The sequence below is a fragment of the Ctenocephalides felis genome, unplaced genomic scaffold (genome assembly GCF_003426905.1).
Source record: "Ctenocephalides felis isolate EL2017-DRISC unplaced genomic scaffold, ASM342690v1 CF-g0.4_SCAFFOLD_00845, whole genome shotgun sequence".
In the NCBI taxonomy this organism is placed as follows: Eukaryota; Metazoa; Arthropoda; class Insecta; order Siphonaptera; family Pulicidae; genus Ctenocephalides; species Ctenocephalides felis.
The window spans coordinates 12,451,301-12,464,619 of NW_020536999.1; the positions used below are offsets into that span (position 1 = coordinate 12,451,301).

General features: G+C 28.0%; 3 protein-coding genes and 1 pseudogene across 3 annotated transcripts in view; 3 read left to right on the forward strand and 1 right to left on the reverse strand.

The window, feature by feature from the left end:
• The first annotated feature begins 156 nt into the window (after positions 1-156).
• LOC113378030 lies at positions 157-7,718 on the forward strand. Its single transcript, XM_026618536.1, has 10 exons — positions 157-300; positions 597-793; positions 911-1,135; positions 2,466-2,755; positions 4,032-4,203; positions 4,424-4,587; positions 4,654-4,790; positions 4,874-5,047; positions 5,134-5,262; positions 7,251-7,718. The coding sequence occupies exons 1-10, from the start codon at positions 157-159 to the stop codon at positions 7,716-7,718; spliced, it is 2,100 nt and encodes a 699-aa protein (XP_026474321.1).
• Positions 7,719-10,398: 2,680 nt separating this feature from the next.
• Positions 10,399-11,679, forward strand: LOC113363577 (thioredoxin domain-containing protein 9-like). The gene is made up of 4 exons (XM_026606069.1): positions 10,399-10,506; positions 10,651-10,827; positions 10,887-11,088; positions 11,240-11,679. The coding sequence occupies exons 2-4, from the start codon at positions 10,651-10,653 to the stop codon at positions 11,515-11,517; spliced, it is 657 nt and encodes a 218-aa protein (XP_026461854.1). The 5' UTR covers positions 10,399-10,506; the 3' UTR covers positions 11,518-11,679.
• The window catches only part of LOC113363576 (thioredoxin domain-containing protein 9-like), a 5,311-nt gene continuing 2,420 nt past the window's right edge, over positions 10,429-13,319 (forward strand). Inside the window, exon 1 of the mRNA XM_026606068.1 lies at positions 10,429-10,506. The gene's annotated coding sequence lies outside the window, so the exon portion shown is untranslated. The remainder of the gene's footprint in view (positions 10,507-13,319) is intronic.
• Positions 12,196-12,771, reverse strand: LOC113378036 (annotated as a pseudogene).

A 13,319-nucleotide genomic window follows, 5' to 3' on the forward strand; every position in this document is an offset into this window, starting at 1 on the left:
AGAAAAAGATTGTATCTACAAAAATAATATAGATATTCAGAAAAAGGTATCCATATATGAGAAATCTTTTTGTTGCATGTATAATTCTATGTATATTCCTAGTTCATACCCAATCGAACCTCAAGAACCCTATTCAATGTATTTCGATCCAAGCAAATGTCATCATCTGGTAAATTAATCCTGCATCCTTCTCAATCCTCAAGAATTGTTTATCATCCTCCAATATTTTCCAAGCAGCTTCCTGACAGTTTGCGACAAGAAATTGCCAATCAACTGGCCAGAGAGTATAACATAGGAAAGGTGACGAAAAATTAATAATAAAAGTTGAAAGTTTTTCATTAAATGTAATATATATATATATATATATATATATATATATATATATATATATTATTAATTAATATATTAATAATCACCTTTGGCAAATTTGGTTTTAATTTGGGATTTGCTACTATTTGACATAAACAGTAAAGTCAGAGTAAAAACCTTGTAATCGTTTATATCTAAACAGCTTCTAAAAATGATGTAATATTAAGTACAACTTAATATTACAATTGTATCAATAAATTATAATTGTATCAATTATATTTCACCAGATAGACCAACTTGGAACATCAACCTCGACATCTCAATATCGATTATACAGCCAAAAACCACAAGAGGAAAAAGGCTCACAAACTCCGGAAAAAGGTTCAAAAGATGATGATCAAAATTTATCTCCATCTAAATTAAGAGCTAAATTGAGAGCCGAACTGGAGCAAAGGGCCAGATCTTGTTTGCATGCCGGATACAAGTAAGTATTATTCAATTACGGTACAGGAAGTTCCAGCAATTTTCCTTAAGGCACGACTAGTTGCTTTATAATGATGCCTAAAATAAATATGTAATCGAAAGTATTTTTTCCCTGTAGATGTAGCCGGCCACCAGCTACTCCTGCCAGCGACTATTGCGCTCTTCACATTCTGCAGGCAACTGGCAACAATGACCCCGCCCTGGTGCATTACACCCGTTGTGCCTATGTCTACTCGGTCAACGGCCGAAGGTGCCCCAATGCCGCCCCAAAGAAGCGCTCTTTGCAAAATTCGCTGGGCGCTACGGGTCCTACCAGAGCGCCGCATCAGATGCAAAATCAGAGGTAGGATGATAATAGAATTTTGGATAATTGGAATTTGAACTATTGACTTCCCGTAGGGTAGGTTATAGTAATCGCAAAAAAATCGAAAATTGAAATCTTTTATATATCTTTACACATGCACATGCACATCATATTATCAGACATTTTATAGATATTTTAATAATTTGAACGCATTTTGTGTCCATTTTTTTGGGTTTCGTACCAAGATTTTTAATTTTAAAATTTACTTTATATGGTTCAAACAAATGTCCTCAACAATTTCGACAGTATGGAATAACCGATTTGAATGATTGAAAAACATTTGGTTCGTAGTCAATCGCGAGGAGTTTTTGCAAAAGGCACGCCTGACCGTTTCGGAGGTATGGAGCACAAAGGGTGTAAAATGGTTATGCAGTTTCTGAGAGAACGGATCATCCGATTAGATTAATTTCAAAAATCATTTTGCTTGTGTAGACGGAGACGGTGTGGGAAAAAAGGTTTTACTGAAAATTTAAACATTTAAAAAAAAAATCAAAATTTGAAAATTTCGAAAAAATATTATAATTTAAAAAAAATCGATTTCTTACAAAAATTTTAGTTTATTTCGAACAAACGTTGCCAATTTCTCACAAAATTAAAAAAAAAAACGATTTTTTAAAAAATTCGAACTTTTAAGAAACTTTCAAAATTAAGAAGTGAAAAAAGATATTTGGCGGTCAAAAATGAGCAAGAGACGTATGCACATCAAATTATCAGATATTTGATGAAGTTTTTAAAAATGAGTACTAATTTTTTTGTTACAATTTTGTAGGGTTCCGTACCAAGATTTTTAATTTTTAAAGTTTAAGCAAATTTCAAAATTTTCCGAAAAAAAAATTCAAAATTTTCAAAAATATATTACAAAGTTTTATACTTCCAGTATGAATTTTAAATTTACAATTCAGTTTCAAAATGTATATATTTCAAATGCGTTATTCTAATCGTAAGAAATATAAGGTTGTCAAATATCTCCCTTCCGCCTTTTTGTATTAAACCGAGAGCAAAAAAGCGGAAGGGAGATATTTGACAACCTAATATATTCTCAGATGGATTTATTCGGCACCTCTTGTTAATGTAAACATTCTTAAGCACTTATGAGCGATCACTCTATATTATAGAAACGATAAAATATACAGTGATTATAATCATCTATTTGAATATGTATAAAACAATTGTTGTAAATCATCCATCAATTGTTATTGATTACTTATTTTTTCCCTCGAATGTTCAATTGTACGGAAAGTTCCAGCAATTTACCTGAAGGCACGATGTCATACACCACTAGTTTATATTATCTTATTTATGTTTCCAGTTACTGCTTCGAACACAGCAGACTCACTCAGCGTTCCCGGACGAAGCAAGTGGCGCGGCGGAAGCCCCCACAAGGCTTGGATTCCGCATTGTGTGGCTTATCGCACTATCTCGTTAAATCGTCGAATTTGAATCCAATGAAATCTGAGAAGAGCATAAATCCAAACGAAAGTAATCAGTCGTCACAATACTGGACACCCAATACTCGAGACAAAGAGGCGGAAAAGGAGAAAGAAACACTTAAAGTTGAATTAGATGAAAATGGAAAGATTGTTCCATTGGATCCAATGAGTAAGTAAATATTTAATTTTCGAATTTAATAATTGTGAAGAAATTATTAGTTTTTTATTCCAATATTTTATAAAAAAAAGTAAGCAAAATAAATATTACTTTTGAATATCTCAAATAAATTGGTTCTTAATTTTAATTCTAGCTAAAATTCTAAAGTTCACTTATATACTTCAAATAAATAATTTTAACTTTTCAATTCAGTTTATATGATCCTTAGAAATATGAGATACGTCGTCGTCCAATTTATAAGCTCTTATATTTTGTCTATAAAATTGAAAAAAAAAATTACAGTATTTATTATAAACTATTTGAAAACTTTTAATATTCTTTGAATATTCAATTGCGATATGGGAAGTTCCAGCAATTTGCCTAACATACACCACTAGTTTTATTCATTTTTAACTTCCCGTAGGGTAAGTTATTGTAATGGGCTGAAAATCGGAATTGAAAATTTTTACATTTCTCAACGTTTTGAAGGTTTCTGAACATTTTGGCATACCTCAGAAAAAATTGATGTGTGTGTGTGTGTGTGTATGTATGGATACAAATTTCCAGTCACGTTTTCGGGCGCACGGATCAACCGATTTGAATGGTTCAAAAAATATTCTATTCCTATTGATAGGGAAAAGAGCTGATTAGTTTTTGGCAAAGGCAGGTCCAGCCGTTTCGGAGATACGGAACAAAGAGTGCAGAAAATAGATATCGACTTTTTGAGAACGGAGTATCCGATTTGAATGATCTAAAAAACATTCAATTAGTAATGATTGGGAGAAGTGCTTATTAGTTTTTGGCAAAGGCAGGCCCCGCCATTTCGAAGATACGGAGCTAAATATGTAAAAAATGGCAGTTTTTGAGAGAACTAAGCGTCCGATTTAAATGATTCAAAGAACTTTCTGCTTGTCTTAACAAAATAATTAATTTTGGAAAAAAAATTTTTGTTCCAACTTATTTTTTTTTTTTTATTTTTTATTTATTTATTTTTTTTTTTAATTTTTTGTATATCGAAAATAATTCAGATTTTATTTTTGATCCTGACTATATAGTTTTAATATACTTTACAAATAATTTCAATTTTGCAATTCAGTTTATATATAATTCATATAAATATTAGACAATGTTACAATATTAATAATAATCTATTTGGAAACATTCAGTATTCCTTGAACATTTCGTTACGTTACGGTAAGTTCCAGCAATTTGCCTTAAGGCACGATGCCATAATTGCCTCAAGACAGAATTCCACTTACATCTAGTTCATGGTTTGTTTTATTTTCAGAAGACGTAGATCCACAACAAGTTGAAAAATTGCGACATCCTTTACAATATGCATCATCAACTGAGAGCGAGGATGAGGAACCTATTATTTACGGTGATGTGGACCAAAGCGTTGGATTTTTAGGATCTGATGACGAATGTTTAGATGATTTTACTGGCGAAGATCCACTCAAGTAAATAACTTAGATATAATAAAAAAAATTGCATTTCTTCATGGCAAATAGATAGAAATTTTCATATTTTCAATACCAAGAACAAGCATAAGAGAGCGTTGCCGTGACAATGCTATTTTATGAGCTCTGTTACTTCAGAATTGCCCCTTTAATTCTACAATATGAGATCAGCAGTATTATGAACATTGTATATGACTCCCTCTCCAATTATTATTTACAGACATGCAGGCATATATACCGCAACAGAGGCTAACATGATACTGCGAAATAAACTGTCCCGACTTCAAGATTTGTATGTAGATCAGTTTAAAGTTATGCAACAGGAATTGAAAATGAAAAAAATGAAATTGATTCCTGCTCTTAAGAGAGAATATGAAACATTGTGTTAGTATTTTGCTTAATATTATAGCACACTAGATTATAGATAACTAAAGTAGATATTATTCTCAGGTAGTGTAGAAGATCAACCTAAAGATTCTATGAAGGAGTTAAATTTATATAGAAAGTTAAAGGCTTTCAAACGATATAATAAGAAATCTGGTGTTGAAGCCATTTTGTATGAACGATCTCTTGAAAGAACAGCTAAGGTGAGAAGCAAATAATAATTATTTCGGTGTTTGAAGTGTGTAACAATTGTTTTTTATATTTAGTCAATTAATTGCTCTTTCAGTACATGGACGGTCACAGTAAGTTCTCTTTACATAAACCTCATGGAGGTCATCATGGTGGGGGCCCATCTGCTGGACAAAAGTGCATATTTTCAGAAGGTGGCATCAAATGTACGGATAAGCCAATGCCATGCACTAAATATTGCAAAAGGCATATTTTGCAAGATAAAAGACAGGTGAATAAATAATGACTTAATTTATGTTAAGTGTTTACAAGAGTTCAAAAATATGTTTTAAATTTACTGTATATTTTAATTTGTAGATTTTATTCAAGCCCTGTGCCATGGAAATAGGAGATGTTTGCTGTAAAGAGCCCATAACGGGCATTCTAGAAATTGATACATGCCCATTACATTATAAAATTCCGGAGCCCAGAACATATAATATTCGGGTTAGTTTGCATGTATATTAATTTCAGATTTGTTTACTTAGATTCGTTGCATGCTCCTGATTCACTACACCGTCCTCACCCTATTGTAACAGTTCTTGTTCCTTCATTTCTATAATTTTTATTTCCACAAAAACTGGAAAATTTTCAAGTACTTTGAGATATTGTGATGATGAACATCTGTTGCTATTTATAGTAGTCCTTATAAATTAATCTTATAACTTCTAGTGCAATTTTTTTAAAAATGTGTTTTTATTATCCTCTTGCTCACTTGCATCAAGACATTGTACCATTTGTTTTTATACTCACTTTAAAAAAATATTATCATAGAGTAGAATTAATAGTTCCTGCCATAAATTTTTCACTCTTTATTTTCCAATTATAGTTTTTATATCCAGATACAGGTAAATTTTTAATAAGTGAGTCTTTTATCATGTAGTGCATAATACTAGTTTCAATTTTTATTTCTCATTTACATGTTACTTCTAAATAGAGGAATTGCACCTAATTCAAAATGCTATTTCAAGAAATTTTACATTGGAATGTGATGAAATCTGGATACTATTTTGATTTGTATGAATGCTGAATGCTGTTTTTGTTAGTCATTTGTTGTTAAAACATATACAAATATTTTTATTACTGTTGATTTATAACTTATTAAATATAACTATAGGTAGTACAACAATTTAGAAATTTTTTTTTTTTATTATGACATGTAATTGGCTTTATATTTATATGTATATACTAGATGACCCGACAGACGTTGTTCTGTACCCACATCTACAATTTTTTATTGCTACTAATATTTACCGTTTAGCTAAAAATAATAATTATTGTTTTTTAAATTGCTCTTCACACCCAAATGCATATACATCAATATGAGCGATGTTAAATATAGAACTGCCTTAAATAAAGTGATCTCAATTCCCACACTATATTAGAAATTAAAGCCTTTTATACGGTATACTAAATTCTGAAATAATTAATATATAGTATCCGCGGTAAAAGTACAATATTACATTGGATTTTTTGACCCAAAATAATTATTCCAATAATGTTGCCCATAATTATTATAATCTCAAATTATATTCTAACTGGTTTTTAGTAATTATTATATCTAAATTACATTTTAGTAATAATTTAATATACATTATTATCAGGGGCGCTCCTGGGGTCTTTTTAGCGCCAGCACGCCATTTTTTTTTCTACAATATTACTATATTTTTTATAATCATATAATACATCCTAAAAAATTCCCTTAACAAACTTCAGAAAGATTTATCAAAATCCGAAAAACCGTTTAGGGGAAGTATCAAATCATACACCCGTACAGAGAATTTTTTTTATAAGATAATATATATTTGCCTTTTTGGATGGTAATACATGGAAATAAGTGAAATAGTAAATTAAATTGCATTTAAAATACTAATTATAAGAGCCCTTTTATAGACAAGATATTCTTTATCGACTTAAAATCATAGTAACCAATTAAATTTTAATGGAATTTATTTTAAAATTTATCTATCACTCTTTGCATGATAATGTCTTTTGTTGCATCTATTGCAGAAACTATCAAAGAAGCATTGTATTGATTAAATACAAATTTGTCGAGAGTAAAAAAATAAATAAATATACGGACAAATGTTATTGATTTTTCTTTTCACACTTTGTGAGGCAAACAAATTAGTTGAATATATTATTAAAATTGTGAATTTACATTGATTACAAACGAAAATTATGATAAATAGATTAACGGTAACAACATAGACATTATATTTTAATCATCACATCAAAATTGTTCCTTCATCCATTACCTTCTGAATTTAGTCCTTAATCATATCCAAATACTGTATATAAAGTATCCACGCATGTGATATATTACATTTTTCGACTTAGATTAAATGCATGTGCATAGTAAGAATAAAAATTTATTTTTCATATTATATTTTTTCTATCCTACTTGGAACAATTATATCCATTTGGATCTCTAGAAAGAGGATTCTGAGTCAGAGAACTCTGAAGATGAACAGGATGACCATAACAATTCTGCAGACATAAATTATAATTTACACAATCCAAGTTTAATGGATTCATCGGCCGTGAATAACTCGCTAAAAGATTCCAGTATGGAATTTTCTCTATTGGAGAAAAATGAAAGCATGGAGTCAGCTGATGATGATGAGGTGGATGTAGTGAATGATGGTGAGGTGTCCGCGGATGAACAAAGGGACTTGTGTTATGAAAAAATTGAAAAGGAATTGAATGAGCTAGAAGGTTCAAACCAAATCAACGAATTGGAGTATCAGAAAGTTGAAGTGCAAGAAGTGGACAATCAGCTTGATGTATCAACTGAATTAACTATTAATGAATCTCATCCGAGCGAATCAACTGTTTCAGCATCTGAAACAAGTGTTATTATAGAAGCCCTTAGTGATGATGTTGAAGTGGAAGATATGTGACTTGTACAAAATATGAAAGTGAATGCTCATATTTTTAGATAATTGATAATTTAATATTTAAAAGTTAATTGTTAAATATTTCAATTTGTTTCATGAATTAAAATCTATTTTCTATTACATATAAAACTTTAACCTGAATTAGTCAGCTGTGTTATTTATGGTACTGTACTGTAAATTATCTTTAACTATTTTACTAGTATAATTAAGGTTCTGAATAATATATTTTTTATACTGTTTGATTAACTTGTGTAAAATACTTAATTAATTTACAGCATATTGAAACAGCTCATAGTGCATCAAATTTGCAAATAAAAATAATAAAATGCATCTACTTTTTGCCATTTTATTAATGTAAACATAGTTTGTTTCATTGCAAACAATGTTTGACATGCTAAATAAAAAATCGAATAGAAAATACTTTTCACAATGGAACATTCTTTTTATATATTTCTTGTAATTTAAGCTTTTTTGAATAAAATATTTGTATGAAATTGAATAATATGATTTATCTGAGTACCAAAGTTACCAACCAGCCGTATTTGGCTTGTAAAATGATATCTTATATTAAATAATTATATATTTATATATAAATGAATATAAAATGTATGTAATATATTAAATATAAATTACTCAATGATATACATCATATATCATAGTTTTTATGTCGATGTACAGAAATATATTTTCACATCTGCTTCAATATATTTAGCTTTATTATATTTTTTATTTGTTTATTTTTCTAGCCAAAATTATGAATGAATATAAATAATTAATTTATGCTGTATAGTAATTAAGTTATATATTTGTAAAGATATTTAATCTACATCAATCTGTACTTTTCAAATTAATAAATAGATTTTATAATTTTTTTTATTACTAAGTTATTTATAAACTACATTATAATGCAGCATTTTAATTTTTGAATCTACATTTTTTCATATTTTGAGGATCTAAACTGCTGAGACTGTAACAATATATCTATTATATTTATTTTAAATACAGTGTAAATATATTTAATTCAATATAATTTTTAAGTTTTTCAGATTGCATAATCATTAACTATGAAAGTAATGAAAGACAATATGAATAACAAAGGTAAATAATTTTTAATCAGTCTCGAGACTTATTAAGATCTTATATTCAAATTTAAGTTATTTAAATTAAAAGTTTACTTTATAAAGGTGAGATAAAATGGTAAATCAATATTATTTTAATTTATTATTATTATTGCAAATATTTATTTCATTTAATTATTATTAAATTCATACAGATATACAAGCGTGGATATAGTTGTGGAAAAAGTTGTTTTGGATTCGCAAAATTAAGAATGAAGATTTTAGAAAATACATTGTGTGCGTACCAGGCACCAGTTTTTCGTTTAATATTTAAATAACGGTTAATATTTAAAATTTAAATAACGGTTAATATTTAAAATTTAAATAGCGGTTAATATTTAATATTTAAAATTTAAATAACTGTTAATATTTAATATTTAAAATTTAAATAACGGTTAATATTTAATAAAATTTAAAACTGTGTGTGTACCAGGCACCAGTTTTTCGTTTATTATTTAAAATTTAAATAACGGTTAATATTTAAAATTTAAATAACGGTTAATACTTAAAATTTAAATAACGCTTAATATTTAAAATTTAAATAACGGTTAATATTTAAAATTTAAATAACGGTTAATATTTAATATTTAAAATTTAAATAAATGTTAATATTCAATATTTAAAATTTAAATAACTGTTAATATTTAATATTTAAAATTTAAAAAACGGTTAATATTTAATAAAATTTAAAACTGTGTGTGTACCAGGCACCAGTTTTTCGTTTATTATTTAAAATTTAAATAACGGTTAATATTTAAAATTTAAATAACGGTTAATATTTAATATTTAAAATTTAAATAACTGTTAATATTTAATATTTAAAATTTAAATAACTGTTAATATTTAATAAAATTTAAAACTGTGTGTGTACCAGGCACCAGTTTTTCGTTTATTATTTAAAATTTAAATAACGGTTAATATTTAAAATTCAAATAACGGTTAATATTTAAAATTTAAATAACGGTTAATATTTAATATTTAAAATTTAAATAACTGTTAATATTTAATATTTAAAATTTAAATAACGGTTAATATTTAATAAAATTTAAAACTGTGTGTGTACCAGGCACCAGTTTTTCGTTTATTATTTAAAATTTAAATAACGGTTAATATTTAAAATTTAAATAACGGTTAATATTTAAAATTTAAATAACTGTTAATATTTAAAATTTAAATAGCGGTTAATATTTAATATTTAAAATTTAAATAACTGTTAATATTTAATATTTAAAATTTAAATAACGGTTAACATTTAATAAAATTTAAAATTGTCACTCAAATAAACACATGTGAGTCCACCTTACTTTGACAGAAGACATGTCAATGGTGTCAATGTCATGATGTACGATGTGAATACACCCTAAAGCCTTGGCGTTTATTAGTTGTCAGTTAGGTTATGACTAAGTTCTTTGACCATCCCTCAAATTAATTTTTCAATTATTATTGTCTAGGATAATTTTTAATTCACACCTAATAAATGAATAAAATTGTTTAAACAAATGAATAATGAGCAGTACTGAACATTTTCATTTTAATCAAAGCAATCGTTGTTGAGTTCAAGTTCAAATTTAAATAACTAAATTCAATTGTTTGTTAAAAGTGTTTCGTGACTATAATTTTTAACTTGATTTTAAAGTATTATATGAAATACACATTCCTTTAAAGTGCTAAAGGTAAATAACGATGTTTAAATCCTTCAAATCGTTTAAACTGTGCACATGTGTTACGAATTACACATACTACATATGTTTTATTACATCCATTTATCTTGATTTCCATAAGAATTCAATCACTAATATTTTGAATTATCATTTTAGATGGAACAAATTATCCAACAAAAACTGATTCAAACAGCAAAAGTGGTAGAGCAGCAAATCGAGTCTGAAATCGAACGCTTGGATAACTTGGATCTTGATGACATAGAAAAGTTACGGGAACAACGTTTGAAGGAATTAAAAAGACAGAGTCAACAAAAGCAACAATGGCTATCTATGGTAATAATTGATAGTGAAATAGAGTAACATAAAAATATTAAGGGTTTTTGTTTTCATAGGGTCATGGGGAATATTCAGAACTTGCTGATGAAAAAGAATTCTTTGAGGTCACTAAAAAGAGCAAAGATATTGTATGCCATTTCTATAGAGATTCTACAGATCGTTGCAAAATTGTTGATATGCATCTGAAAATCATAGCTAAAAAGCATATTGAAGCCAAATTTTGTAAGATAAATGTGGAAAGGTGCCCATTTTTAACAGGTAACATGTCTTTATAAACAAAACTTGTTAAAAAGATTTGAAAGTATAGTTATGAGAATGAAATTAATATAAATGATCAATAACATACTGTGTCATTTCTATTTAATTCTATTTAATAAGTTTCTGTTTCTGATTTGTATTTTTCCATCAGAGCGACTGCGTATCAAGGTTATACCAACCATAGCACTCATCAAAGACAGCGTCACAAAAGATTATATTAGAGGTTTCACAGATCTCGGAAACTGTGATGATTTCTCAACTGAAATGTTAGAATGGAGAATTGCACATTCCCATGTAATCAATTATAATGGTGATTTATTAACACCTCCTGATGAAAAACACAGAAAAAATAAACTGACAATAGAGAAGAAGAGAACTATTCGAGGAAATGATGCCTCTGATGATTCAGATATTGATTTTAATGATTAAAGCACAAAATTGGGATTATGATGATTTGAAGTTGTGATGGAAGAGCTTGCATATAAATTTTAGATAAAAAATAAATTATTGTATGAAAGATTAAAAATTGAAATGGGTATCACATATGCTAAAATGCAATTAATTCATTAACATAAGTAAACAACTGAAATACAGCACTTAAATAATACTGACTTATATTTTTTTTACAATTTAATTTTGCAAAATCTTAATATCATTACTCTGATATTGAACTGAGTCAAAAACCGAAAAAAATATTACAAAATTTGATGAAATAGCAAGAAATGAATTAGAATTTTAAATTAGAATTTGTTTTGTGAGATCTGTAATGTAGTCTGGCAAAAAAATCTTCTCACAACCAATTTTATTTGAAAAAATCAAAATGGCTATTAATAAATTTTAAATCTTTGACTTTGAAAGAAGTTTTGTTTTTCAGATAACATTCAATATGCAATGTCTGTAGTGTGGAAAAATCACAGAAAGCATTAAGTTAATAAATAATTCATTTTACCACAATGGTTTAAACATATGCAACCACAATGATTTATGAACAAGAAAGGCTCAGAACTGTATTACAATATTACTAAAATATATTATTAAATAGAAAATGAAAATGAAACATATAATAATTACTATAACTTCATCAACAAGTTTTTGTACAATTCAGGCTTAAATATATTTGAACACAACTTCTTTTTATCACTAACAGTTTGTAACTCTAAAGTACAGGACACTGAAGCCATACGCTAACAACCTCTCTGAAAATCCAATTAGAAAATACATTTTCCTAGCATTGATCTTTTGTTGCATTATCGCAGCAATCTGATATGATTATGTTGTCGTTTTATAATAACTTCAGATGCTAGAAGATTATGCCAAGTGCCTTCCATAAACTTTCTTATAAACATATCTTCAACTGCAGTTCTGCAGGTCGCAAACCGTCTTCTAATTTGATGTGTTCCAGGAGTTCCATGATTTTCTATGAGCTATAAAGTGTGGTGGATTTGCCATTTCGTAGGTAAGAGGCTTATCTTTTTTTAGAGATATTTTGTATCGACCAGACTGCACTTTATTGACAACTGGGGTAGTTGAAATCGTGCGAAGGATATTGTTAGGTGCATTTAATAGCTAGTTTGTTTGTAATGTCCTGTGGTACAGCTTGAAAAAGAATTGTTTCATTTCAAAAAAATGATCTTGCCAATCGAGGTTAGAATTCGAATATGATAATTAACTTACCCGCAACATAATAATTATGGATTAAAAGTATGCTGTTGAATTAAAAAGATTCTTCTTTACTAATCTATTTATTCTTATATAATTGTATTTATGCACACAATTATAAGTAGCCTCGCATTATATTATAGGTTATTCAAATCGCCATTTTTGAATTTGACAATCACAGAATTTTATTGTTGTCGGACAGATGTCGGCAGTTTAAGAAGAAATAATACACTGTTATGCCATGATAATTTTCTTTTCTTTTATTTTTTTTTTACTTTTTTCATTAGATCTCCAAACCGCTAAGCCTGCCTCCATGAAAATTTGATCAATTTCTTCATATTCTAATACAAGTAAAATGTTTTTTGAATTATTAAATCGGACGCTCCGTTCTCTTAAAAACTGAGTTACCGTTTTCGGCACTTTTTGCCCCGTATCTTCGGAACGGCTAGACCTGCCTTCGCCAAAAACTAATCAGCACGTCTCCTTATCAATACGAATCGAATGTTTTTGAATTATCAAATCGTTGATCGGTGTTCTCGGAATCGTCGACTAAAATTTGTATCCGCACACAC